Consider the following 27504-nt stretch of genomic DNA (forward strand, 5'->3'; position numbering starts at 1 on the left):
TCCAGCAGTCAATGCTGCTGAAATTCAGATCTGTAAGCTCTTTGCACTCACTAAGACAGAGCTTCCCTAACAGAGTCCATTGTCCCAAATCATGTAGAGAATCTCAAATACAAGATGCTGCAATAACGGCATTCTTTGTACCGCCTCATGCATACACATCCACGCGGCGTTGAAATGCACTCCAACCTCTCAGTCTCCCACTAGGGGGCACTCTGAAAAAGTTTGAATAAATTAATGAAGAGGTCTCACTGTGTTAATTATCTCTGTGGAGAGTCAGTAGGGAAATTGAGCAGACATGTGAAGGGAGAATAGATCTATTCTGTATGGAGGAAGAAATTAGGAAGAGGTTTCACGTCTTTAGCAGTTCTGCTATCCAAGATTATTGCCTTTTGCTGGAATTATATTAGTTTAACTAAGAGACTTCTAAGGGGTAAGTGCTTCCCCCCCCCCCCCCCCCGCCCACTGGCCATTCTTCATTCAGAAGCATGGGTTTCTCTTCCTTACAACAACTCTCAATTGATTAGCATCAACCCTATGCAGAGAATTACATTATATTTAGAATGGTGGTATAAAGCTGATCGCTAGTAAAGACAGTGCTGCAAGCAGTAACAGACTACGTAAAATATACTTTTCCTTCCTTTGTTATTGCTGTTCTTAATATGATGCTTAACTTGGAATTGGGTTCAGGGTCTGGTAAGATGGAACACTGAGGCCTACTTTGTGTGGAGAGAGAGCTGTGGCTCTAAGACAAATACCTTGCCAGAGAGATGGAAGGTGCAGGATGCTGCCTAATGCTTGGCTGGGGGGAGGGAGGAGCAGATAAGAGATGGGGGGCAGGGGAACAGCAGAGTTAGATATATGAACAAACTAAGCACACTACAGTGTACGATCTCAGATTCTGAGGGGGCCCTAAATAATTTTTAAAAACCCTAAATTATCCTTTGGGGTAATTTAATTATTTAATTCTTTTATAGAGACCCAAAGCAGCTGACATCATTCTCCTTTCTTCCATTTCATCCTCGCAACAACCCTACGAGGTGGTTAGGTTGAGAGTGTGTGATTGGTCCAAGGTCCCCCAGCAAGGTTTCATGGCCAAGTGGGGATTTGAACCTGAAATTCCCAGACCCTAGTCTGACATTAACCATTACACCACATTGGCTCTATGCTAAAGGGTCTCTTAAATGCGACATATAGTTGAGAACGTCAACATGTTGCAATCTGTGTCCCTGGCTTTGAGGCAGTGCTGAAACGGGTTATAGGACACCAGTTTTCTAATTTGGGTGAATGGATGCATTTGAAGTTTCGCTTTTCTCTGAAATGGCAAGATTACCTCTCTTTGGGATGCACTAATACGGACTGGGGTGAGGGACTCACAAAATTTAGTGTTTTCTTATTCATAAAAATTCTCTGCACTTAGAAGATTGTCAGAGAAGGCTTGCTAGTAGCCCTGTCCATATGTATACATGTTTGTGTGGAAGAGGCAACATGTGTTTAAGAATTAAACCAAGGACTAGTATCTGGATAAATGTGAGGGTTTGTACCACAGATTCATTTAGGGTTGCCAACCTCCTGGTGGTGGCTGGAGATCTCCTGGGCTTACAGCTGATCTCTAGCTGACAGAGATCAATTCACCTGGAGAAAGTGTCCACTCCAGCCACCCCCAAAATCTTAGGTATTTCCCAACCTGAAGCTGGCAAGCCTAGTTCAGTTGCACTGTTCACTGTAAAGTTAGAATTACTCAACACATACAAAAAACAATAATGTGTTCACTGTAACTTGTGAACAGAACTAATTTTGTATGGAGGAATAATCATGGAGGCCCACATGCCCCACCTGCAGTCTTAGATGCTATTAACTCAGACACAGGCCTAGCAGTGTGAACTAGGCCTCAATGAATGGATACCAGGAAAGGGGGGGGGGGATATTTAAACAAAGGCCATCAAACCTTTTCTACAGAAAGAAATGATACGATAGCTGTCACTGAGAGCCTGTGTGCAGGCCTACCCTATGAAGACAGGGATAAAGTAAGGCTGATTCTTGCCCGCATGAAAATGATTTGATCTTTCTTTTAACCAGTAGGAGAATGACTTGGCTGAAAAGCACTGGGTTTCAGGTGATGTGAGCCTATATGGGAATTATGTCTGAGGGGTTTGGCCCATTCACACATGGAAAATCATTGCTTGATGTTACAGTAATCACATCATGAATGTGTGTATGAACATGCCCAAGCTAGAAATTAGGGCTGCCAGGTCCTACCTGGCTTTGGGTGGGGGATGATCCTTGTGCACACGAAGCGTGAGCTGTGCAATGTCACCTGGAAATGATGTCATCATGCTGGGCATATCAGGCACAATGGAGCTCTTTGGGGGCAGGAATCCCCCTGGGGGCCAGCTCTGTGCTGGCAGGTTGGGGGCCCTGAACCCAGTGAAAACTCTGCCCCCAGTGGGAGGCTGGGAACCCTACTAGAAATTTGGGTTTGTTTTTTTTTTTTTTTTAAGAGTTTCACATAGCTACACAGCAGTTGTGGGAATGGCTTTTTAAAAATAAAGGAGACCCCAAAGGGGCTTGCAAGCCACCAGGTGGGGAGGAAAAGCTCTTGACTTTCCCCCATGCCATCTTCCTGTTTGGGTTTTTTTGATGGACTCCGGAACTTAGCTTGAGAAGCTGGGAGCAGCCTTGTGGCAATTGGCTGAGATGCAGCCATGGTAACTGAAATGTAGCGAAATGAAGAGGCTTGCAGGAAATGCCTCAGGGTTTTCAGTTTGGGTTTGGAGTCTTCAGTGAGAGTCTGGAATGTGAAGACTGGGACTTAGGCTAGTCAGTTGTGGAAGGAACTGGACAAGGAGCTAAGAACAGCCAGTGGGGCTGAGTTCCTTGTGTAGACAGAGCTGGCATGAGCTTCTGTCTGAGAGAGAGTCTGAAGTCAGAAAGGGGCAAAACCAGGCACCTTCAGTGAGAAGAAACTGTGGGAGTTCTGCCAGCACATCAAGGCAGACTCCTTGTATAAACTCAGATCACACAAACACTCAGGAGGGAGGACTGGATTCTGGTGGCCAGCAGGGTTTCCCAAGATTCAGACCAGAAAACTAGCTGGGGCTAAGACACACCAGGAGTGAGGGGCTGGTACTAGCTCTCAGTGATGAGTCCTGGAGGCTAGTGTGGATGTCTGTGAGGGAGAATTAATTTGGCACCAGTCAGGAGTTCTCTCTGCGTGTAGGAAAGAGTGATTGTCAGTTTGTTATTTTTATGATTTGAGTAGCCAAAGCATAGGGCTATATCATCTGAACTGAAAAGCATTCCTAGTGCCCAGTAGGCACTGCCTGCTTGTCAAAGAGTTCTGTAGAATCCTAAAGCCTGCCTGTTTGGTAGTTTGAAAATCAACTGCCAGGGTTATATATTTTAATTTTATCTCAGTCTGACAAAGCTCTGTGTTTAGTAATTGATTATTTTGCCAACCATTTGCCTGCCAACTGATTTGTTGTTATTGATCAGATCTAATCAATATTATTTACCCCTCTCCCTTGCCTTTTGTTATCCAATAAATATTTTTGTGGTTTTGACTTTAAAAAACCGTCTGGTGCCTATGTTCTTAGAGGTCTGACAGAATTTCTGTATGTGTGCCTGAGGGACTGAGGAAAGGTGACTGGGGAAAATTTAGAGTGTTCACCCTCCCAAGCTGACCCTGACTGGTTCCTCACAGGGGTGAAGGCAGGTAGCTTCCCTGCAGCTGCTGTGTGGCTGGAGGGAGCCCAGTTTGGATCTGAGGAAGCTGGGCCCAGCTCTTAAAAAACCTGAATGTCTAGTTTGGCCCTTAGTTCCTGAATGATAAAGTTTCACAGAACAGGAATTTTAGAGTCAAACTAGAAAATAACACCATCTTTGTGGCTACCATGAAGATGCAGCCATCATTCTAAAGTCTTTTAAAAACTGTTGATCAGGCCCACAGCAGGCTGAGGCACTTTTGATACCCCCTTCCCCATCAAGTTTCATAACAACTACTCCCAAAGTTGTTTTCGGCACTTAAAAAGGCACAGGAGAGGAAACAAGAGTGCCATCCCATAGCTGCCAATGCAAATTAAAAGCAACTCTAATTTTTAAAAAATGGCCGTGAGGCCCAATTCAGATTGAGCACATAGCGGCAAAGAGATCTTGTCCACCCCCCCCCCCCCTACCAACTGCACCTTTTCAAGTGCTGAAACAGCATGAGGTGTTTTCCTAGGAAGGGTGTTTTACTCTTCGATGGTGATCCTAAATGTCTCTAGCAGCCTTTGCATCCACAGTGAAGGGCTACTGACTGCTTACCAAGTGGTGATTTATTGGGGGCATATAAGCACCCTGGGGAATTGTCATTAGCACATGTCTGCACCCAGTAAGAAATCTGGGAGGAAAGGCTGACCCTGTTTAGTATTTCTACCTTGTCTTGTCCTGGTTGACCTTTCAGGTTGCCGCTTTGGTTTCCATACTTACACAGACCAAGATACAAATATGATATAGATATGGAGAGACAGCATAGTGTAATGGGTTAGATCATCTAACTAGGATCTGGGTGAGCAGTGTTCAGATCCCTAATCCAGGAAAGTCACTGAGCCAGCCTAACCTATTTCACAGAGGCGAGGTTTCAGCCAGACATCACAGGGGTGAGGATGAACTGTGGAAGGAGGAACCTGGTATGCCTCTTCGAGTTCCTTTCAAGAAGGGTGGATAAAAAAGTACTAATGTACTAAAATATGTAAAGGGTTATTCTTCCTGTCAAGTTTTTATGAATAATGAAGAACATTCAGAAGGAATTATAAGACAGAAGGGTTCATGCGTGTGAGAGAGTGCCAGTGTGATTGACTAAGATTTTGGAAACCCAGGTTTGAATCTCTGCCTGCCATGGAAGCTAACTGGGTGTCTCTTGAGCCAGTCACATGCTCTCGGCCTAAGCTACTTCACAGGGTTGTTGTTGTGAGGATAAAATGGAGGAGGGGAGAATGATGTAAGGCTGCTTTGGATTTCCACTGGGTTGTAAGGTTGCCAGGGGGGTGTAACTAGCTGGAGTTGGAGGGGAAGGAAGGAATATGAATGGCTCAAGTCATAATGGGTCCACTCGCTGATTTTGTTGGATGTTGTCTCAGGCACCTTACAACGATTGGAAATACAATCTTAATAGTGTAGCATTGCTCAGTTAGTATGGCTCAGGCAGGATATGTGGGGGGGCATGTCCCTTCTTCCACATTTGAACTTGACTAAGATATGTTGTATTTGTCTGGCTCTTCAGATACAGAGGTTTACTTGAGTCTGCTGTTGGCTGTGGTAACTTCTGAATGACGAAAAAGCATTAGAGCTGGCCCTAGGTGTCCCAACGGTTGTCGACTACCACAAACAGAATTAGCTTTGGCCTCAGGGCTGTGAGTTGGCTGGCCAATAGCTGCTGGTGGGGGAGAGCGCCCCCTGCTGATCCACCAGAGTTTTCCTTGGTGGGTTCCTGATGGACAAGTGAGGCAGCTAAGTCTGAATGAGCTGACAGGATCACAGCCTGAGCTGGCAGGGCCTCATCCAATGAGAGTGTTTATGACAGTGTGTCGGAGAATAGTGCAGTGCCTGGGAATGTATGTGTTTTAAAAATTACTCTGGAGAGAAGTCGAAAGGAATTGCTGTCTGTTGATGAACTGACCATAATTCCTCTAGCATTTTTCCCTCACTCTTTGAGTGAAGGATGCGGACTCTGGAGTACTCCTGGGGGCAGATTTCAATTAGAATTAGACATTTTGGGGAACCAGAGATTGAGGAGGTGGGAAAAATAAAATACGCACAGTACAGAAGCGGATTTTGGTATCCATTTCCTGATGGACAAAGTAATTTAGTGTTGAATACATAGGACAAGGAGCCAGCAGGCTTGAATTCCAGCACTGAAATGGGACCAGTAAGTAGATTAGGGTAAACAGACCTCATTTTGGGTAGGAGCTCACAGGAGTGAAGCTCTGGAACCTCTAAATTTTATTGTGCTCTTTCTTTCTTATCCCTACCCCACTCAAAGACTTGCTTCTGGGCTCCATTGTTAAAACCCCCTGTGAGAATTTTGCTCAACTTTAAGATTTTACAAACTTTCTAATATTTGCTCCCACAAAAAAAGGGAAAATAATCAAAACATATAAAGCAGACAGACGGAAATCTTCATCATGCCATGCAGCCACATAGGGACAAGTAATTTCCAAAATATGATGGGAGTAAGGTTTTATTATGACAATTATAATTCAGGAAGCATTTTAAGGTAGATGCTGAGCTGCAGGGCCAGCGCTGGGGGTTCTGCCGCAGGGCTCTGCCTGTGCTCCTGCCCTGGATCCAAGCACGCCCACTGCTGAGCCACCCCCAACTCTGCCCAGCCTTCCTGGACCCTGGGAAGGCTGAGTGGAGTCAGGGCAACAGTGGGCACACTTGGAGCCCAGGCTCCGAGCACGCCCGCTGCAGTAGCACCCTACCAACCCTGCTCAGCCTTCCTAGGACCTGGCTCTGAGCACACCCACTGCCACCCCAACCCTGCTCAGCCTTCCTGGGTGGGGTCAGGGGGTGGCCAACCTTTTGGGGAATGTGAAAGCAGCTGGGTGGCACCTGTACAAATGGCCAGGCATCGTTTGTGCTCCACGGAGCCTGCTAGGCTTTGTGGAGCACACACAGTACATGAGTAGAGGGGGCACCCTAGGTGGCTGCCTACCTGGCCTACTCCCACACACTGGCCGTGCTGAGGTGATATAATTTAGTGCACCTTCCAGTGAAGTCAGGGGTATGTGGCATATGCAAATATTATGCAAATGAATTGTGCTAATGAGCTCTGGCACCTCTTTTTTACGAAATGATCCCCGAGCGCATGTGAAGCACTGGATTCCTATAATCTTGGTTTTTAAGTTTAAAGTTGAAATCCAGAGTAGGAGAGGACTTGAAGTCTTGTGCTGGATCTGGTGGATGAGGTTAGAGTAAGATGATTTGGAAGTTGAAACCACTCAATCTTTACTCCAGTTCTGGGAGGGAAGAGAAGCTGGTATTCTTAAAGCTGGCAGGTAAAGAATAAAGAGGGGCCACTGACAGCCTGTGGAAGGCCATATTTCCAATGATGGCAGAGAGCTGCTACACAGGCTTTGGTGGTTCTCTCTGCTGCTCTTTTTGCACCTCCACTTCCACAGCTATGTGGGGTTTTTTGGCCCATGAAGCAAAGTTCAGGTCCTTTGAGAAGACTCTCTTACAGTACTGCTGAGAAATGTGCCATTATTAAGATGTGTTTTTAAAGCATAGGTGCCCACATTAATTTTAAGAATCTTTCTGGCTTTTATTGTGTTCACATTTTTGCCTTCTGTCATGTGTGCATGTAGACACAAACAAATATTACTGCTGGTATTCCAGAGCAGTGAATTGGAAAGTTTCCACTGTTCAATAAGATGATCTTTCTTACAAAAATGGTACACAAGCAATGAGTGTTTGTTTAAAAAAAAAAGTGTTAATGCTAGTGTGAGGCCAGTTGTAATAGTGCCAGTGGAGTTTGACCATGTAAACTGTCTCCCACTGTTATCACAGTGGTGGTATTTGTAAGTTCCTGTTTGTGATTCCTAGAAAGAGTTTCTGTGGGCAAAATAATTTAATGTTTGATCACTTTTCATCTTCACAAATGGCCCCTGTGAGGTTATGACAGGATACACTGGGGTTATAGCTAGGAGTCAGCTGGATAGAGGTGTTGGAATTTGAGTACTAGATTTGACCAAATTTTCACCATGTGGCCTGGGGTCCCCCAGTGGGAATTTGAGCCCAGCTCCTTTTGGTCACATCCAGCATCAAGACACCACACCAGTATCCTAGTTTTAACACTGGTGGTATCCTGCCATGACATTAATTCCTGTTCATTCATGTAATTGAGTAACCTGAGACAGTGGATAGAGCCATGGGATCCAGCATTGAATATTAGGATATGATGGGATTCCTCCTTTCAGTGATGGCTGGCCAAATTGCGGGGCTTTTTGAGAATGAAATGTGGTGTATCTTATGTATGCCATCATGAGCACTTGGAGAAGTGGAAACAGATGTGATAAATACTAATATGATCTCCAGCTGCCCCTCTGTGCCTTGAAGACCTGTGTGACAAAATGAAATGTCAGCCGGTAAAAATGTTTCTTGGAACACAGATGTAGTAGTAGGATGGCTTCACCTGGTGAATTTCTTCCTGTCACACAGTCTTAATGGCACTCAGCAGGTAAAGAGGTACCATGCCCTAGTTATATTTCCATTTTTTTTATTTTTTTAAGTTAATGCCTTTGAAGCATTTATAGGGGTATTAGAGGTTCTTTTTAGGTGCATATTTAAAAACCTACTCCTGAATCTGCTGGGTTGTACAATCTGTTTTTGCCTCCCCCTTAAAAAAGAAGAAGAGTTTCTAGCAGTCAATTGAGGCTTGAATGACAGTTGACTCCCTTCTGTTTACTCACATAACTGACACAGCTGTGGAAGCCACTGACACCCATGACCCTGACAGGGGACCTTCTCTGAAGGCCAGTGGGCGGCTAATTTTCCCTGGCCTGCTTAATCCCCATCTCCCCTCTGCTGACGTTTCCAATTAATCCTGTCATTGTGGACACCTGTCTCCTGCTGGGGGTGGGGGGTGGGGTGGGGCTTGGGGTTTGGATCCCAACAAACTCTGCTCCAGCAGACTTGCATTTCAGTCCCTGCCCAACTGCACAGAAGCTGGCCTCTCATCTGGAAAGGAAAGCAGTTTTGTTCTCTTAACCCTGATCAATGAACCCTGCTTCAGAGATGGATAGAATTCTAGGTTTGGGAAATTCCTGTTCATTAGCAGTGGCCAAAACAGAAAAGTGTCTTATAGTTCCTTAAAGACCACTGCATTTATTGTTGAGCCAGAGCCCGCTTGGTCAGATTTCCGAAGCACACCTGGGAGTTTAATGTGAGCTGAGCTTTGCCCTGCAATCTGTCCTCTGAACCACAGCAAGGAAGAGAGCAGACTGAAGCATGTGCAGAGAAGCAGAACCAGCTCCCATCTATCTGGGATCAGGATTAAGATTTTGGGAAAAGGAATGAATTCCCCGAAAACTTGAATCCTAGAAGTACCTCCTTAGTTGTTTAGTCACAGCTGTTTTAGGATTTTAAAATCACACCTGACACCATTTATTATCTGATAAATCTCGCATTCAAGATGTTCCAGATGTGGATATCGAATCTGAAGTAAGGCTGAGCGGGGGGAGGGGGGCGGTGAACCTACAGTACACACAACAAAGCTCAGGGATAGAGGCCAAGAATACGTCCCTGTGGTATGGGATTTGGGACTGACAAAGTGATGGATATTGAGAGCGACTGGCCAAGAAAGGCAAGAGTCGGTTTGATCTACTTGGGAACGCTCCAGGGTTTACTACCAGGGAAAGAGAGAGAGAGAGGTGCCACTGTAGTTCTTCCTAACCAAACAGTGCTAAGAAAAAAAACAAACAGCTGTCTGAATCCTTCCCAAATGTGTGTGTGTGTTGTTTTTAACCCCAATAAATGTGAAGCAGATTGCAAAGCATCTCTGCATTCTAGCTTTCTGTACACCGTTTCTGGTGCACTGCTGTTAGTACCTGAGAAGCATAACTGGGAAGATTATAGTTAAAGGTCTAAGAAGGAGGAAATGGGCCAAGTGAAATGAATGGGTGACTAGAACAAGTGTTGGTACTCTTCAGGGTATAATTTCTAACAAGAAATGTGCTAAAACATTGACCTGAGTAAAAGCTATCCCTTCTGGCCTTTGAAACCATGATCTCCTATTTCTAGAGGTTGGGATCTGCCTGTTAAAATTTGATAGCGGAATGGAGAGAGAGACACAGAGGCAGAGACAGACAGACACTCTGTATATGCCCCAAGGCACTCTTCCATCCTTTTTTCCAATATTGCAGGTCTGAGTTTTCACATTTAAAAAAAAAACAGATTATGGGGCTAAATCCTTGTGATCTCTTACTCCCTTTATACTCTAGTTAAGAACTGAATAAAGCCAGGAGTCCAGGAAAAAAAATAGTTCTGCCCCATTTTGCTCTGCATGGTTTCTGTGAAAGTGTGCTAGGCGATCATTTCTTAAATCAGCGTGTATTTTGGAGATTCACTGTATATTTTTGAATTATATCAGGGTGCTAAACCCCAAATAAACCTCACATTAGGTCCCCCCGCCCCCGCTGCTGCTGGATTAATGGCAGCAGTTGCAAATTAAACCTACAGTGATCTCACCCCCATTTTAATTCTCTGCTAAAATAAACTACATAAATTTAAGAGAAAGGAGGAAGGAAAGGTCTCTATTACACAGGGAATAAAAGTAAAGACATGGGTATTGCTTTCCCCTGATCTCAATTGACAGGAGGCATTTTGGTATTAAAACTAAAATTAAAAAAGCTCCTTACTGACAAATTGACTGCAAAGGGTCTCGGGGGAAAAGTTGACTGAACCAATATTACCACGTGCCGTGTCAGCTTCTATCCTTCCTGCTATTTATTATTTAATAAACAGGCAATTGTTCCTGTTCACCAAGCACAAATTGTGAAGGTGTCGAAATCTATTTTAAAGCCTCTCTTGGAAAAAAAAAGATATATCTGCATTAACTATTCCACCTAAACTTTCATCCCGATACCCCTTGAAATCTAAGCTGCTATTTTAGGAACAGAAGATCTTTATTCTTAGCTGGAAGGTTCGTAGGGGGCAGGGGGGGCACTCATGAAGCATAAATCATGCCAAACATTACTTAGGTGTCTGGATGCTTTAGTGTATCACTCAGATTGTGTGTGTGTTTGTGTGGTGGGGACAAAAACACTCTCAACTTGATACAAGTCTACAATCATGTCAAGTCATGCCAGTTTTATAATGCAGAGGCTGAACTCAGAATTTATCTTAGGTAGCACTTTCAATATCCAAATATTGCTAGGAATTAACTGATTTTTTTTGGGGGGGGGGTGGAGACAGAACTGTGATGTTAATGATGATATTATTGAAGAGTTGTGTGACATTGACTCTGTTCCAATTTTTTTAAGTGTCCAAGATCCGTGAACATAATGAAGGGTGATAAGGATTTTGAACTCCTCCTAATATTTCTGTAGCAATTAAAAGGGGCGGGGGAGAGAAAGAAGCTTTATACCACTTCAGAACCAGTCTTCCAGAACCACAGTAGATTCTTTTGGTCAGTTTTCTAAGGAAGCGAACAAAAACTTTATTTTAGTTAAAAGGTATAATTTAATTGGGTAATGGAAACATCTGTTCCAGTTGTTTCCATTACCCAATTATACCTTTGAACTAAAATAAAGTTTTTGTTCACTTCCTTAGAAAACTGACCCAAAGAATCTACTGTTATCTAACATCAGGCTTTCTGTTATAAAAATGCTCTGAGACAACAGATCCAAATCAGGCATGGATCCACTGAGTTACATTGGTGCAATTCTTCCTTACACTTTTATTACTGGGGCTGGTTCATGTGTTATAGATTAAGAGTTTACCCTGAATGTCTGAAGGGGGTGTACCTGTCTGACTGCATCCATGTGGGTTAGGGTTGCCAGGGCTGTGTTGGAAAATATCTGGAGACTTTGGGGGTGGAGCTGGGAGAGGATGGGGTTTGGGGAGGGGGCAAGCCTCAGCATGGTACAATGCCATATTCACACTTCAAATCACCCATTTTCTCCAGGGGAGTTGCTCTCTACAGCTGGAGACCAGTTGCAAAAGCGGAAGATCTCCAGGGCCCACCTGGAGGCTGGCAACCCTGTTTTACAGCTTCAAAAGCACATGGTGTACACTCTTAATCCATAACATGTGAAATGGTGTCCTCATTGCAATATGAAAGAAACATGCAGCTAAAGCAAATTTAATATTTGCAAAATGTCCTTGTGAGGCATTGGGCAGTAGAAATTAATCCTTTTTGAGTTTGGTTGATCTGCAGTTTTGTACAGCGAGATTATCTTTGACTCTTAAAATACCTTTTGACATAAAATACTCTGTCTTTCTCACTCCCTGTGTATATAATATAAATATACCCTTTTAATTTCAGCATCTCCCAGAGCATTGTGTTGGAACTCCCAGCTAACACATGTCTATGTATATTGATTTGAGGAAAAGAGACGACAGATGCCTCTCTTGAGATGCTGCTTTCATTAGTTCGGGTGGCTTGTCAAGAGATAACAGGGATGCATTTTAAATTTCAGATCAATGACTTATTTATCTTTAACAAATGGAAAGAGTGGAAGATGACACATCATTCCATTTAACACTATATAGGTGTTATATATAGGTGCCCTAGGTGAAGAGGTTTTTTTTAAAAGACTTTAAAAATGTTATACAAAAGTTTTCTTTTGGGTAATATCTTACTTCCTGCCTCTGGCATCCAAGAAAGCTTATTCAATAAAGTAAGTGATCATTCTGTATGCTTTTCTAAACAACAACAATAAAAGAGGTGCACTTATTGAAAACTTTCCACCCACCTGCAGCTTCAGAGTGGTTGCTGATAAAAATGTAAAAATAAGGCAGAGGTCATATTGGAGCCAAGCAAAAGACCCTGAAAAGGGTTTTGATGGACAGATATACTTAGTTGTGTGCATGTGAAGTCATATACCATGCAAAAAAAAAAATGAATGGGTGGACTGTACTTGGCATTTTGTCAGCATTTTATAAATAACTCTTCTGTTTGGATTTGTAACCCTGACATGTATCTTAACTGCAGTCTATCTGTATGTTTTGACCTGTTGATATTTATACATATGAATATAATGCAGTAAGGAAGCCATTACAAAGTTTTTGTAAGAGGTATGCATGTACATATAAATTATGGAGATTTGTGATCAGTGCTACTTTGCAAGTATATATTAGTAAGTTATAGATGTATACAGGTACTTACTTTATATTTATATGTTTATATATACAGTTATGACTGCAAATAAAATTAAATATTGTATAAGATATATAAATTAAAACATTTATTCCTCCAGCATCTCCACATGATTTAATAATGCACAAAAGAGAGAGAGAGAGAGAGATTTCAATGCAGAGAAAATATGGGTGTCCTTATAATAATCATTTAACATATATAGATGTACATATGCACCCAGTAAAAATAGTGATACAATGCTATTCTTATATGGAATGCATACTGGACAATCATTACAGTATATTTGTATGTGTAAATATGTCTAGCATTTAAACAAAGAAACAGTTTTGTACTTTTTTAAGATACAGAGGTATATGGGGATAAATTATGATTAAATATACATGTATGCTGCAGTTAAATATAAATGTATAGTTTGCATAGTATGCACTTTATATCTAATGTATGGTTGTCAATGTTGTTCTGTAATATTTTTAAAATTGAAAGAAAACTATTTTATGTCTTTGACTCTTAGACAAAGCTCACAAGACCTACTCCCATTGTTTTCACGAATTAAATGAGCTCTGCTTCCTCTTCCATTATTGCCAATTCTATTAAACTTTAGAATCTTTAGTAGCAAACTGTGTGTTTGGATGCTTGTTCTGATTGCCAGGTGGAATGTTTGTGTCTAATTTCTTCTTTCGCTGTATGCAGACAAAGAGTGTGTGTTTGGTTATACTACCTGAAGTAAAGTTTCACACTAGATTTTTAATAAGCAATATTTTAAAAGGAATGTTCTCCCTACTCAGCTAGATTAAAAATATGCATATATGGCAAGCATGTATACTGTGATTTTCCTTTAAGGAATTATGAATAACCAAATACATTTTTCTCCTGAGATTGCCTATTGTTCTATATTTTATATGATAAAAACTAAATGGAGAGAAGGAGTGGGCAGGTGAGATCCCAATGCAGTTTCCAATTTAAGGTAATTTTAAAATTTAACTGACAGCCATATAGGGCGGCAAATCCATAGGGACTTTTTTTAATGGCAAAGGGAATGTTAAATGAATCTCAGTGGAATTCAATGCTTCATATGCATTTTTCATTTGTCAAACATTATCTTTATTTTTGTCCTTCTCAAAGAGAACCCTTAACAATAGAATGAACAATCTTTTAGAAAGACAGGAATATTTTCAGTATTACCTGGTTCCTCTGATAAATAACCTGAGGAGAGCTTTGTAATAGTGATTTAGTTGTATAACCCTTAATTAATTGAAAGCCTCCTCTGGAAGCAGTAAGAGTACATAATTTGCAGCCATGAATGCAATTTCTAATTGATTTATAAAGTACTCTAAAGTTAGAGAAATTATAATTCCTTTTCCCCCTTCAACTTTCCCTGGGGAGAAAAAAAAACCACTCTTCTTTATGACAGATTAGTAACATACAATGCAATCTTAAACATGTCCACTCAGAATCCTACTCAGGTCTATTCAGTGGGGCTTACTCCTAGGAAAAGTGTTCTTAGGATTGCACAGCAAGTCCCCAGAGCTGAAATGAACTGTGCTCCAAATATCCGACTTGAGAAGTTTCTGTAATTGAAGTAAATCTCAGCTTTCACTAAGTTTTGAGGAACTGTCAGTCCTAAGTCTTCATGGGCAGAGAGTTGGAAGGATTTAAAAAATGGATGGGTGGAGCCATTGAGGTCAGTTGAGAGGAGTTAGGGCATTTAAGAAGAAGATGAAGATGAAGAAGATGAGGAGGAAGAGCTAAAGGAGCTAAAGAGAGTGGGTGTGGGAGGAGCTAAAGAGAGTGGGTGTGGCTAGTAGCTGGAGTGGGTCAAAAGTTTGAAAAGGTAATTGAAAGTAGGCTGCAGGTGAAATGGGGCGTCCTAATTAATGAGGCTATAGGTGGAATGGTAATGGGTGGAGCAACCATTTTGTTTGTCAGTGAAATAGGAGGCTACAATAAGCTTTGTTTGTATGGTGGGTGTTGGGTGGGAGGAGTCAGAGCATGGTTTCCCAGTAGAGAGGAAGAGGTGCCACCTATGGTGGCAAAAGGAAAGAGGTGCAGAGGGTGATTCTGGGTGGGAAAGGGTGTAGATCTACAGAGTAGGGGGCATCTCCTTACCTGCCCATTCTTCATCAGGTCTGCCCACATGCTGCTGCCATCGCCTCCACGCATCAGCACGTGGTAGGTGAAGAAGTAGATGCCAGGTAGAGGGCAGGTGAACTTGCCACTCAGTGGTTCATAGTAGTTTCCCACATTGGTCACCACATCATCAAAGCGCAGGATTTCATACCCTTCGTGCGGCTTCCGCAGTCCTGCATAAAAGGCAATCTTAGGGAAAGACGGCATGTAACCCCCAGGCCCTGGACCAGGTGGCCCCGGAGGTCCTGGCCTCCCTGGTTCTCCAGGTGAGCCCGGGGGGCCGGGTGGTCCTGGAGGTCCTGGAGGCCCACGGATTCCAGACTTGCCCTTCCTTCCTTGGTCGCCTCTTCCTCCAGTTGCATAAGGAGGTGGTGAGATGACAGCCAACTCCTGGCTTGCCTCCGCTGAAGCTGCCCCATGGGTTTGCGGAGTGTAGGGGTCACAGACCATACGGCAGCTACCCAACATCTCGTAGTGGGAGGTGGTTTTGGAGCTGTGCACCAGCAAAGGAATGGCCACCAGGAGAACCAACACCATTGCCACCCCAATGGCGGCCCCAATGACCCTTTTTTTGTGGCTTAGTCTGGAGGCGGCCAGGGTTAAGAAATCGTCTTCGCTTTTGGAGGTAATGGTGGAAGGCTTTCGGGAGTCAACAACCACCCGGACGGAGGTTCCAACTTTGGTGCCCTTTGAGTGATGCTCCACTGCGACGCCCTGTCCTTTCACAGCACTTGTTGACTTGGATGGCAAACTCTGCCCAAAGTTGCTCAGCTCTGCAGCTTCTTCTGTCTTCCCAGAGCTGCCTCTTTTCTCCTCAAGATACTTGCTGCCTTTACAGTAGATACTTTGGGCTTGCTCACACTTCACAGAGAACAGCAGCAGTAGCAGCGGCAGCAGCAGCAGCAGATGTGTTAGGGGTGGAGATGATCAGGAAGAAAGTCTGTGTGTGCATGCATGAGTGTGTGTGTATATATATTTGCCTTCCTTTCTCTTCTCCACTTGAGAACTGGCGTAGCAGCTCCAGGCTCCTTGTGCCAGATCATATGGTCATCAACGGGAAACCGGAGGGGGAGAGAGAGGTTTCCCAACAACCAGTTCATCCACCACCCCTCCCTAGCACATGCAAAACCCTTTCCACAAACTCCAGAAGAGAAGATCAGACTGAGCTGCCCAAGATGCAAAAAGTAGCTTTAAGCCAACCAGAGCGACCTCTGGTGCTTCGCAAAGGAGGCGAGGCTCTGCCACTGAGATGCATCTGCCTGGAGCCTGGAAGTGTCTCATTCCATCCATAGCAGCAGCTTGAATCTCTGCGCGTATTTGCATGAGCCAGGGACGGATTGTCAGGAATGTGGGGGACTGGAGGCCTCCGTCCTCAGGTGCTGCTGGCAGGGATCCATGTGGACAAACATCACTGCCATAGTTCTGTCAGGGGGGAGAAGAAAAAGGAGACTCGGAGAGGTGCACACCCCCTTCCTTTTGCCGTATGTGTGTGGGCACTTGCATCGCCTTGGAATGACAGATGTATTCTGTGCGACCCCCCCCCCCCCACACACACCTTCCATCTTTTAGGCTGTGCTCACTCTGCCTGCATCCCAGCTGTCCCCCAGCCTCGCTGGCATCTAGAGTCATGTTTAAGGATGTGTTTTATATGCTGGGGTTGTATCGTTTCCCCCACGCAATTAAGTGCTTTACCTTTGTGCCTCCTTTGCCTCTCTCGGTGGAGATTGATTAACGGCTGACAGATCCAGCAGGAATCTCCTACAGGGGCTGCAAGCCATCACATTCATTAATTAATCAATTATTCCCCCTCTCCCCAAACTCCCATCTCTCTCACACACGCACAGGCACACACACACATATACGCACTTACATGCTGTACAGAGGGAGGTGCCGTATGCTCTTATGACTCAGTCTTTTGAGAGCAGGACGGGGGTGGGGGTGGGGTTTGATATCTGGGACTTCGAAGTTAGATACCACAGAAATGGGTGAAGGCAGCCAGCAATACCTATGGAAGAGAAAGAGGGCATCTGTGTATTTGTGTGTAAAATGTGTGTGGGCAGGGTTAAGATTAATATGGGACTGGAGAAGGTGTGAGTAATTCAAGCATGTACATGTAAAAGTGGAAATGGTGGCTTTTTGAGTGTGTGAAAGTGTGATGATGGGTTGAGTATATGTATCGGATCACTGTCTAAATGGAAGGAAGGTGGCATGGTATAGCCTGACTGCCTCAGATCTCAAAAGCTAAGCAGGGTAGGGAGAGACCACCAAGGAAGGCTCTGCAGAGGAAGGTAATGGCAAACCACCTCTGCTTCTCACTGGCTTTGAGAGCCTCTGGCTGGGGTCTCCAGTAGCTGCAACTGGACAGCACTTTATGCACACAGACTTCTCTAAAGCATGTGTGATATGAATGAAATGGGACTGGAGTGCCCAGGTTTACACAAGAAGTGAACACAAAACATTTAAATGTCTGAGAGAGCTGTAACTACTTTACAGGTGTACACAAACCTGTGCTTAGAAAACAAAATTGGTTTCTGTTCAAGCCAAAGAATCACTCAGTGCAGTGAAAGAGATTTGGGACTTGGCTTCTTCAGCAAGGGGATATGTTATTAAGGAGCTGTATTGCTAGATTTTGAATTAAGGAGCTGTATTGCTGAAAGAGCCAAATTCGTTTCACCTTTCAGGCTGGAGCTGCAATGAGCACTTATTTCATTATACTGTTATGGAGATATTATGCAGAGCTTTCTCTCTTTCTAGGTGTTAGCATTGCATGCACTTCACCTTGGCTGTCCGTCTGTTCATATTTGTATCCATACACTCTCCAATAAATTGCATTACCTTTGTTAGACATTTATGCAGGTAGCAATACACTAATTGAATAGGAAAACAGGCATTTTTATGTGCCTAATCTGTACATTCCAAGGCCATCATAAACCTATAGATGTATGTGACTGACATTCCTGCGTCTCTTAGAAAGAGCCATATATGCATGTATTTCTGATCAGACTAGTAAGCATGCGGTTGTACATGAATATGTAATTTTGCATTGATATAATCAAGGAGACAGTTGAGTCTCTGTAGAAGACACTGGGTGTCTCTGACCTATAGATGTGCTGATTTCTTAAATAAATACATACACCTGTACTGAGAGGTAGTGGACAACTATCCCTCTGAATAAGGCAGTGAGGGTGGGGAGTGAGGCTACAGTTGTAAGGACACTTACCTGGAAGTAAACCCAACTGAATACAGTGGATCTTACATCTGAATAAACATACATAGGATTGTGCTGTAAGTATTAAAGATTATATTCCATTCTGTTCTGATGTTGCCAGTTGCTATAGGCTGCTGCTACATCCTTTGTAGTTGCATCAGTGTGTCTTTTATCAGTGAGAATCTCATAGCATGCTTTTTCTAGAACATAAGTCATTTTGCTGTCCAGCCTACAATGAATTTTCAGAACAACAGCAACAAAAATCCTTGCCTCTTACTTAAACTGGATCTAGAAGTGTTTTAAGTAGTTTAAAGAGAATGAGAGACTGGGAATATTAGCTTGATGCACCTGTGGAATTTTAAAAGCAACAATAACTGTTCAGATGCGATGCAAAGGTCTCTGTTTGCTTTTGTGTTAATATGTCTGCACACGAGAACACCGCTACGCAGCTGGTGCAGGCTGGCAGTGCAATCCTCAGCAGAGTCACATCTGTCTATGTCCATTGAAGCCAGGGGGTTTAAGAGTGTAGTGACACAATACTACTTGTGTCAGAGCCCTGCGTTTACTGTTCAGGTTGATAGGGCGCCGGTGCTAAATTGCACACTGGGTGTCTAGAAGGCCTTAAATGTATGCACCAACTCTCCCAAAGATACCCTGCACAAATGCACTGCATATCAAGGCTGTGCCATACTGTATGTGTATTAACAGGTTTCGTGGCTACTGATTTCTGGTTTTGTGTCTTGAAGGTGGGGTTGATTGATCCTATCCCTGTGCAAAAAAGACATCAGATCCATAGCAGTCAGCGGCAAATGTGAAAAGTATTTAAACTTACATGGACTTGAATTGGGACTTGCTCTTAAGCAAATTTCAATATTGCTGTGGTGTTCATGCTTTTTCCAGTGTACGTGTGCATATCCATGCTTTTGTGAGCCAGGTGGACTTGGATCCTGCGAACTAGTTCCATGCACACAAGGTAGCCTTGGCTGTAGAGCGCATTTCCTCTTCATTCTGTTTGCTCAAGATCAATGCCTTTCCATGAGCCCTTGTGCAATGACATATTCTTGTGCAAGAAGCAGCATGCTCTGAAGCTGAGACTATCTAGCATGTACAGATCTTGTCTAAGCCACCGTGGATATTAATCTCTGGGTCTCTGTAGTTTATGTTTGCTGCTCTGTTTGTTTGTTTGTTTTTCATGTTTTCCTTCTTGTATGGTGTGAATACTGGGATTAGTTTATCTCAGAGTGCAACTTTTAAACAGTGGGTTGGTCTCATGTCTGTGACAGAACTGAGTCATTTTAGAAGTCTCCTTTCCCCTGTTCTCACCCAGAAGGCAACAACCCAGAGACCCCAATACATCTCAATAGCAACATGTCTCTCGCCTCCTAACACCTGTCATTTACTCTCCTGCATTCTTCTTAACCGCAAAGCTGGGCTTGCCTGACTTATGGCTGCTCTTTTAGAATTATTAGTGAATAATTCTATCTTTGCTGAAAACTGTTCCTTTATGCAAAATTTAGCATTTGCCCTCAGAATTCCCAGGAGTCCCAATATCCTTTCGAAGGGATTAAAATCTGCATTTTCTGGGTAATTAAAAAAAAAAGACAATTGACAAGTACAAGATTGTGTTCTGTTTCACTAACCTTCCCTTCAAAACTATTGTTCAGACCTGGTTTTGCAGGGGAGGGGGGAGATAGGGAGAAAGGGAGATTTTTCTTTTTATTTGTGTGGGCAATATCCAATTGCTTTGAATGTTTTCTGAAAAGCTCCCTCTCACATTTATCTCTTGAATTACATATGTGTTTGCTAGGGCCCCACCCTGCAGAGGCTCTTATTTCTGTCTGTGCACAATTGTACCTGGCCTAACCTTTGTATGTGTCACTGAGTGTGTGAATGCTGTTTTTAGCCCATGCATGTTGAGTTTTTTCCTAATGTGATTGTTCACTTATCAGTGCTGGACTTCTGTTTATCCAGTTGTGTGTGTGTGTGTGTGAAAAGCTGCATACTATATTTTGGTGCATGTTTTATTTTATTTTGTCTGTATGTTTAATGTGTGTATCCAAGTGCAAAAATCTTCCTAAGAGTTATGCTTTGGCTATATACATATAGATAAATATTTTTTTCTTTTTCTATGTGTGTTTTGTGCAAAATCCTTGCATGTATCTATTTCATACTTTTTAGAGAAAGGAATATGAGGTTTGCTGATATGCTGCACAGAAATGGTTTCTGTCTGAATTGCTGTTTTGCCTCTCCATCTGATATTAGTGCATGTTACAGACGTGTCTTTGTGCTGTTGCATGTCTCTGCCTATGTGTATTATTCTTTGTTGCATTTAAGCGGCACATACCTTTTGTGTGCCTTCTTCTGGACATTTTGTTCTTGCACTGTATCTTTGATTTAAAATTTGTTTATTTATTTAGGAAAAAAGTGAGGGTGCAGAAGAGAGGAAAAGGAAAAATTGGGTTGTAGAACATATATTGTGTTACATAATATATAGAACAATAAATAAATTCATGTTCATCCCCTTCATTATCTATAACATACAATAATTCTTATTTCTGCTGGGGTACAATTGTATTAATAAGTTAAGTTTTAAGTTTCAAATTTCATAACTGATCTATTTTCACTACACTGGTTTCATCATTACTACGTATTCAACATAACATATTTTTTGCCACTTCTACATATTCATTAGAACCTTTAAGATAAGTAGTATATCATGGTGTGAAAGAAAGTATTATATATCTCAGAGAGAGAACCCATTTATATTAAGAATATTACATTTCTGAATAGGCTGGCCAACCCCCAGGTTCCAGCGGGGGATCCCCTGGTTTTGCAGGCTCCCTGCTGCCAACCAGCTGGCCGGCAGTGGAACCCCTGCCCCAACAGCTGCAATGTGCATTTAAACCTCAACAGGATTAAAAGAACCTTGCAAACTGTTTCTGTTTTGGACTGTGTGTGTGCCTTTAAAACTCAGGTGGAAGAAAACTGCATGTTTGGGGTAAGCAAGCAGAACCACTTGGCTCTTCCCAGTGAGTATATGAACCATGTGAGAAAGGAAGAGAGCCAGTGCAGTCCCTCTGTTTGTTTTGCATTGGTTTCAGAAATTGTGTGTATAGTAAATTGGAGTTAACTAGAACCTGATTATTGGAATGGAGAAACACTCCACCCCCTAGGCTGCTCTCCTTTTATTTTCCTGTTAGTCTGAAGAAGTTGGTTGAAATTCAGCAGATAGTTACATTCAGCAACTCTCATGAGTAAATTGCCCCAGGGAAATCACAAAAGTGTGTGCTTACAAACTGTTTATTTTGGCTGCTTTGTGAGTGTGTGTTAACTTTCATATAGTGGAAGTGCTGCTGCTGGGGGATGAGGAAATTAAGACTTTATTCAGGGGAACTGCAGTGCTGTATTTTATTTATTTTAAGGAATGGGGAAGTCTCCAGGCTCCACCCCTAAAGTCCCCAGATATGTTATGAGTTGGACCGGCAACTTTACATTTTAAACAAATTTTAATTCTACTTCTATTTCATTACCATGTATTTGTATATGTCAGGGGTGGCCAACGGTAGCTCTCCATATTTTTTTTTGCCTACAACTCCCATCAGCCTCAGCCATTGGCCATGCTGGCTGGGGCTGATGGGAGTTGTAGGCAAAAAAAAAACATCTGGAGAGCTACTGTTGGCCACTCCTGGTATATGTTATTTTCCCATTTTACATTCGTCTCCCTCTAGCATAATGCATACACCATCTTTCTTAAAATTTCATAATAGACCTGTTTCTCAAATTGGTTGTTAATTTTGCCATTTGTGTATTCAGCAAATTTATTTTTCCATTCTTCTAAACGTGGACAGACTTCTAGTTTCCATTATGTTGCATAAATAGTACTCGCTGCTGTCACCATGCTTTTTAAATAGCTCTTCTAAATTTTTTGGTAATTTGTAGGCAGAACACCTAACAGCATGCTCTTGGCTTCCACTTGGAATTTAAACTTTAATATATTCTGCATTATTTCTTTCAGATATATTTTTGCTTTTTTATAAGTCCACCACATATGAAAGAAGGTTTCATCTATGTCTTGTCATTTCCAGCATTTTCCTTCGTAGTTTTTATGTGTTTTCTTGATGTTATTTGGAGTTACATACCATCTCGAAACCATTTTGTGTGAATTTTCTCTTAGTATCTGGCTGACTGTAAATTATATATATTGTTCCCATAGTCATTCCCATTGTTGCATCAATACAATTTTTAAAATTTTGCATCCACTTAATCATACATCTTTTCACTTGTTCATCTTCCATTTCTAGCTGGGATAAAATCTTATATCCAGGGCTTTTTTATTGGTAGCAGGAACTCCTTTGCATATTAGGCCACACACCCCTGATGTAGCCAATCCTCCTGGAGCTTACAGTAGGTCCTGTACTAAGAGCCCTGTAAGCTCTTGGGGGATGGGCTACATCAAGGGGATGTGGCCTAATATGCAAAGGAGTTCCTGCTACAAAAATAGCCCTGTATCCATCACAGTAAATGCTCATTTTGTTTTATAAACTGCTCCAATTTGCATCTCTTAGAACTCCACTTTCAATACTCATGATCCCCTTTAGTCTTGAGACTGATTGATAATATATCAGCCATTGAATGTTTACACTTTCATTTTTAATAACTTGCCAAGACTTGATTTTCCCGAGTGTTTATCATCATGCCACAAGTTATATCCTTATCATAATGAGCTTCTACTGGGGACATAAGCAAAAAATTTGAGGGGCTCAATAAATTCCAGAGTGTAAACCATACTCTCAAAAGTCCATATCCGATTACTTAATTTCTTTCTTGTGTTATCTTTTTAACCGATTTCTTAATCCATAAGTAATTTGTGTAGGCCATCATCAAGAACTGCTGATTCTAATATTACTATTCTTTGTCTTGGGTTTTTCATCCAGTCCACAATCCAGACCAGACTGGCTGCTTGGTAATACAATTTTACATTTGGAACTGCTAAACTTCCTCTCTTTTCTCATCTTGTACATCTTCTTCTGGATGTCTTGTTCTTGCACTGATGGGTGTCAGCATATCTGCCTGTTGGCACCCTCATGCTCCTCTGCATACGTGGGCGTACACTCCATGCCCCAGTTTGTCTGCTGCTGACCCACCTGGCTCGCTGACAACAGCTCCAGCTCTCTTACCTTGGCAATGGTATGTGTAATTTACCCCTATCATTTTAAAATTTGCAGGCCTGGACAGAGTCCTTTCAAAGGGCAATAATCAATCAAGCCAGGATATTAGATGGATTTATGGCTGCTTTATGCACCGGGATCAATGCAATTCTTTAAAAAAAAAAAACAGCCTGCAATGTTTGTGCAGCAAATTACACTTCCCCCTCCCCTTCTCCTCCACACAACAACTGAGTAGAATATATTCTAAGGGATTGTCACAGGATCGATTCTCTGATCTTCAGCTCCACCTTGGCTAAAGAAGATTGCTCTTTCCCTCCCTCCTGGGGTGCTGTGCTTGAAGAGCAGTGGAGGGACAAGCAGGCTGTTTGACCAGCCTGTTAGAACGGTGGCCTTCTGAGCCCAGAGGCCACCAAGGAACGTTCTGCAGGCTGATCCTAATGAACAGCAACAGCGAATTAATTAGAAGGAAGAAGGCGAGGGACGGAAAGGCCTCTGGACCCCAAGTTAATGAGGAGGGAGAGCCTGGGGATCATTTGGGAGGTGGCAGGAATCCAGAATCCCCTCTTCCCCAGGGAAAGGCCAAAGTGAGCTCAGCTGCCTACGGGGATCCTTTTGTTTGACCAAAGACCGAGGGAAGAGGGGAGGCTTTTCTGAGAGATTTCTGCAAAAAGAGGCCAACACAGGTAAGCATCACCTGCTTCTCTCTGTGTCCAGGATGCTGCGATTGTCACTGCAAGTAACAGCGATGTCCTAATTCCCATTGCACAGAACGGGAGATGATTGCACGCACACACACACATACACACAAAAGGCCCAAATGCAGCAGTGGCAAATCAGTGATTCAGGGGATGGTTCAGGCAAGCAGTATGGAATCTTGAGAGTATCCATGCAGGATTTGGCATGCTACAAGTTGAGTGACTGCTTTACTGACTCACCAGATTTACCTCATCATGGTGCTGTGGATCAGCCAGAGCAGGCCGGTTCTGATGATCAGAGAAGCATGAGTGACAAAGGAGGAGCAGTGGAAGCAGGGCCTGACTCACAGTTGTCAGATGACAACCGGTCTTCCAAAGTCACCACTGTTCAACCAAAATAAGAGCTGCCACCTGCAGACAATGCGCAGGTCATTCCAGCACAGAACCTGGACAAAGTCTCCATGGTAGGCTCGCCTCCTGGATCTCCAGAGCCACTGGAGTGCAGGTATTGAAGGGCATGACAGGAGTTACATGAGAGGAGGCAGAGTGCATACCTAGCTGCCCAGAGACACCTGGCTCTAACTGGCCAAATGCAGCCCAGCTGTGACCCAAGTGGCTTGGGCATAAATGGAGGCGAGGAAGACAGGTTAATCATGGAAGCAATGAGTTCTCTTACTGTTGACTCTGCCACCATGTAACTGGATCCGGCCTCACACACCTGACCTCAGATCGGCTTGAACCTCTCAACCTGCACCTTCTAACCCCTTGGACTGATTGATGATGATGATGATGATGATGATGATGATGATACTGGATTTATATCCCACCCTTCACTCTGAATCTCAGAGCGGCTCACAATCACCTTTATCGTCCTCCTGCACAACAGACACGCTGTGAGGTAGGTGGAGCTGAGAGAGCTCTTACAGCAGTTGCTCTTTCAAGGACAACTCTTGCGAGAGCTATGGCTGACCCAAGGCCATTCCAGCTGCTGCAAGTGGAGGAGTGGGGAATCAAACCCGGTTCTCCCAGATAAGAGTCTGCACACTTAACCACTACACCGAACTGGACTCAGCTCTTGAACTCGCCCACACTAACTCCAGTAATAGCTCTCCAATCGGTTTTCTGACTTATGGACTGGCTTTGGACTATACTACGTGGCTCTATCCTGTCTAGTTCAGCTCAGGCACACCCCAGCATCAGCCGTGACCCAGCCAGATTGGGACACATGGCATCGAGGGACACAGTATCTGGGAGCTGAGCATAAACTCAGGTCTTTGCATAGCTACTTGCTTTGCCAGGGGGCCAGATTCTCCCCAGATTTGCCAATTTTATTAATACTCCAATTTAGTGATGGGAGATGCCCTTCAGGGAATTCTCAGATTGCCATCATTTTCCTTGAATGGACTATATAGTGGTCATTTATCTGGATAAATAATATTGCCCCCAGTAAGTAATCCCATTGACTGGTGTTTTCCAGCAGTCGGGCTGCTAACTGCAGAAATTATCCCCTCAGCCAGCCCAGATCTTGCAGGTGTGATCGGTGGTGTCTCGGGGTATCACTGCCAGGCGTGCTGCAAGTTCCTTCCCTGTCTACCTGCATCAGTTTGACAGGTCCACCAATTTTTAATCCCCCACACACACACTTTTTGCCTGAAGCCGTGAGCTTATGCTCTTCATTGTTCAAGTACATTTATCTTTAAAGGAAAAATCTCCCCCTGCTGCCCACTGCCCATGCACATCTAGCCTCTGGCCAGCTATGCCTTCTCTTGCCCATTATAAAGAGATGGGAGTATTATTTCATGTGCAGGGCAGGCAAAGAGAAACATTAGTTAGGAAAAGAAGATTTTTCTGGATAGGCCCTGAAAATCTGGTTATTATTGAGTTTTGATTCAGGAAGAATTTATTTGATGTGGGAAAGGGATTCACTTTATGTTGCATTAATTGGATTAAAAGCCTCAATTTAAAAGAATCATATTGGGGTATGAAGAAATGCAGTTTTTCTCATGGGAGGTTTGAGGTTAGCAAAGCCTCCACTGTACATTTTAAAAGTTTATTTTCCTCTGGGCAGAGGACAGGCAAGAGAGGGAGGATGTCTCCAGGCGTACCCAGTCACCTAATCATGGTAATCTATGCAATGGTGACCTCTAGGCTAGACTGCTGTAACTCATTCTACACAGGGCTCACCTTCATACCAATGCTAATAGATCTATAATGGGTGGGTCAAAATCTCCCCCTTCCTTCTAGCAGGGAACAGAGGTTTGGAGGACTTTAGACTATCAAGGCTCCAGGACTAATCTCCAGGAAGAAACTGCACAAAATGCTTTTTTGACCTGGTCTGGCTGGGTCAGTGGGAGGAGAAACACCTATGATAAAACTTCCTTGCTACAGAAAGGAGGTCTCTTTTCCTTGGGTGCTGACAGAGTTCACTTAGATCTCTCCACTGGGAAGGAAGCCATTGACCATGCACTTACCTCAAGAGCTGGAGCAAGCTTCAAGGTAATAAACTTTATAGGGGTCTACCACCCCTAAACTAAAGAGTCTGTCCTATTTTAACATTTGTAGAGGGCATGTATAGAGAGAGGGACAGAGGATTTGCATTTTATCCCTTGCTGAAGTTGGTGCTGTGCTAAAAGTATGTTTGTTAACAGAGGGTGGTGCTAGGAGAGAGGATGTCACCTTGATACCTCTTAGCATGTGGGATCCCTCAGGGAGCAGTCCTCTCACCAATGTTGTCTAACATCCAGGGCTGCCAAGCTCCTGGGCGGGGTTCTCCCGCTTTGGGGGTTCCCAACCCACCGGCCTGCAGTGGGCCGGCGGGGGATCCCCTCCCGACATTGCCGGCGCAATGACATCACTTGTAAGTGATGGCATCGTCCCAGCAATGTCGCGTACCGGCCACTCTAGGAGCTTCCGGGAAAACTCTATGGGTTTCCTGAATACTCTAGCAATTTGGGAGGAAAATTCTATGGTACCATTAAAAAATCTCCCACCAGAGGCCACAGAGGGCTTGGCAACCCTACTAACATCTGCATATGCCTCCTTGACCAGCTGGTGTGGAGTTTCAGGCTGGGGTGTCATCAATATGCTCAGGACAGTGACTTTTTCAACTAGCCTGGCCTCTTTTTCCACTCACTCCTGCCCGGGGTAAGCAAATTGATTCAGACACCATCTGAAATTGTTTTATTGTTTTTAACTACTTTAACTTTGACTAGGTTTGTAATTTTGAATATGGTACAACACCCTGAGCTCCAAGTATGGGGGAAGGTGGTCTAAAAATCTAAGAACTACATAAATAAAAATAAACATTTTCTTTTAAATAAATACTATATCACTTTGGATACTAGCTGTGGTTCTCTGTACTACACAGATCTCCAATCAATGTTCCCTCTAAGCTACAGAGTCTTGTGAGCAAAAATTCTACTTTATGAGCTATGCCTACTGACATTA

The 27504-nt window shown here is 43.3% G+C and overlaps 1 protein-coding gene across 1 annotated transcript in view; it reads right to left on the reverse strand.

Annotated features, from left to right (window-relative positions):
- C1QL4 (complement C1q like 4) overlaps nucleotides 1–16461 on the reverse strand; it is a 32654-nt gene extending 16193 nt beyond the window's left edge. Inside the window, exon 1 of the mRNA XM_060253157.1 lies at nucleotides 14966–16461. Coding sequence (XP_060109140.1) covers nucleotides 14966–15523 — 558 coding nt within the window. The 5' untranslated portion in view covers nucleotides 15524–16461. The remainder of the gene's footprint in view (nucleotides 1–14965) is intronic.
- Nucleotides 16462–27504: the final 11043 nt, after the last annotated feature.

The sequence above is a fragment of the Heteronotia binoei genome, chromosome 13, assembly GCF_032191835.1.
Source record: "Heteronotia binoei isolate CCM8104 ecotype False Entrance Well chromosome 13, APGP_CSIRO_Hbin_v1, whole genome shotgun sequence".
In the NCBI taxonomy this organism is placed as follows: Eukaryota; Metazoa; Chordata; class Lepidosauria; order Squamata; family Gekkonidae; genus Heteronotia; species Heteronotia binoei.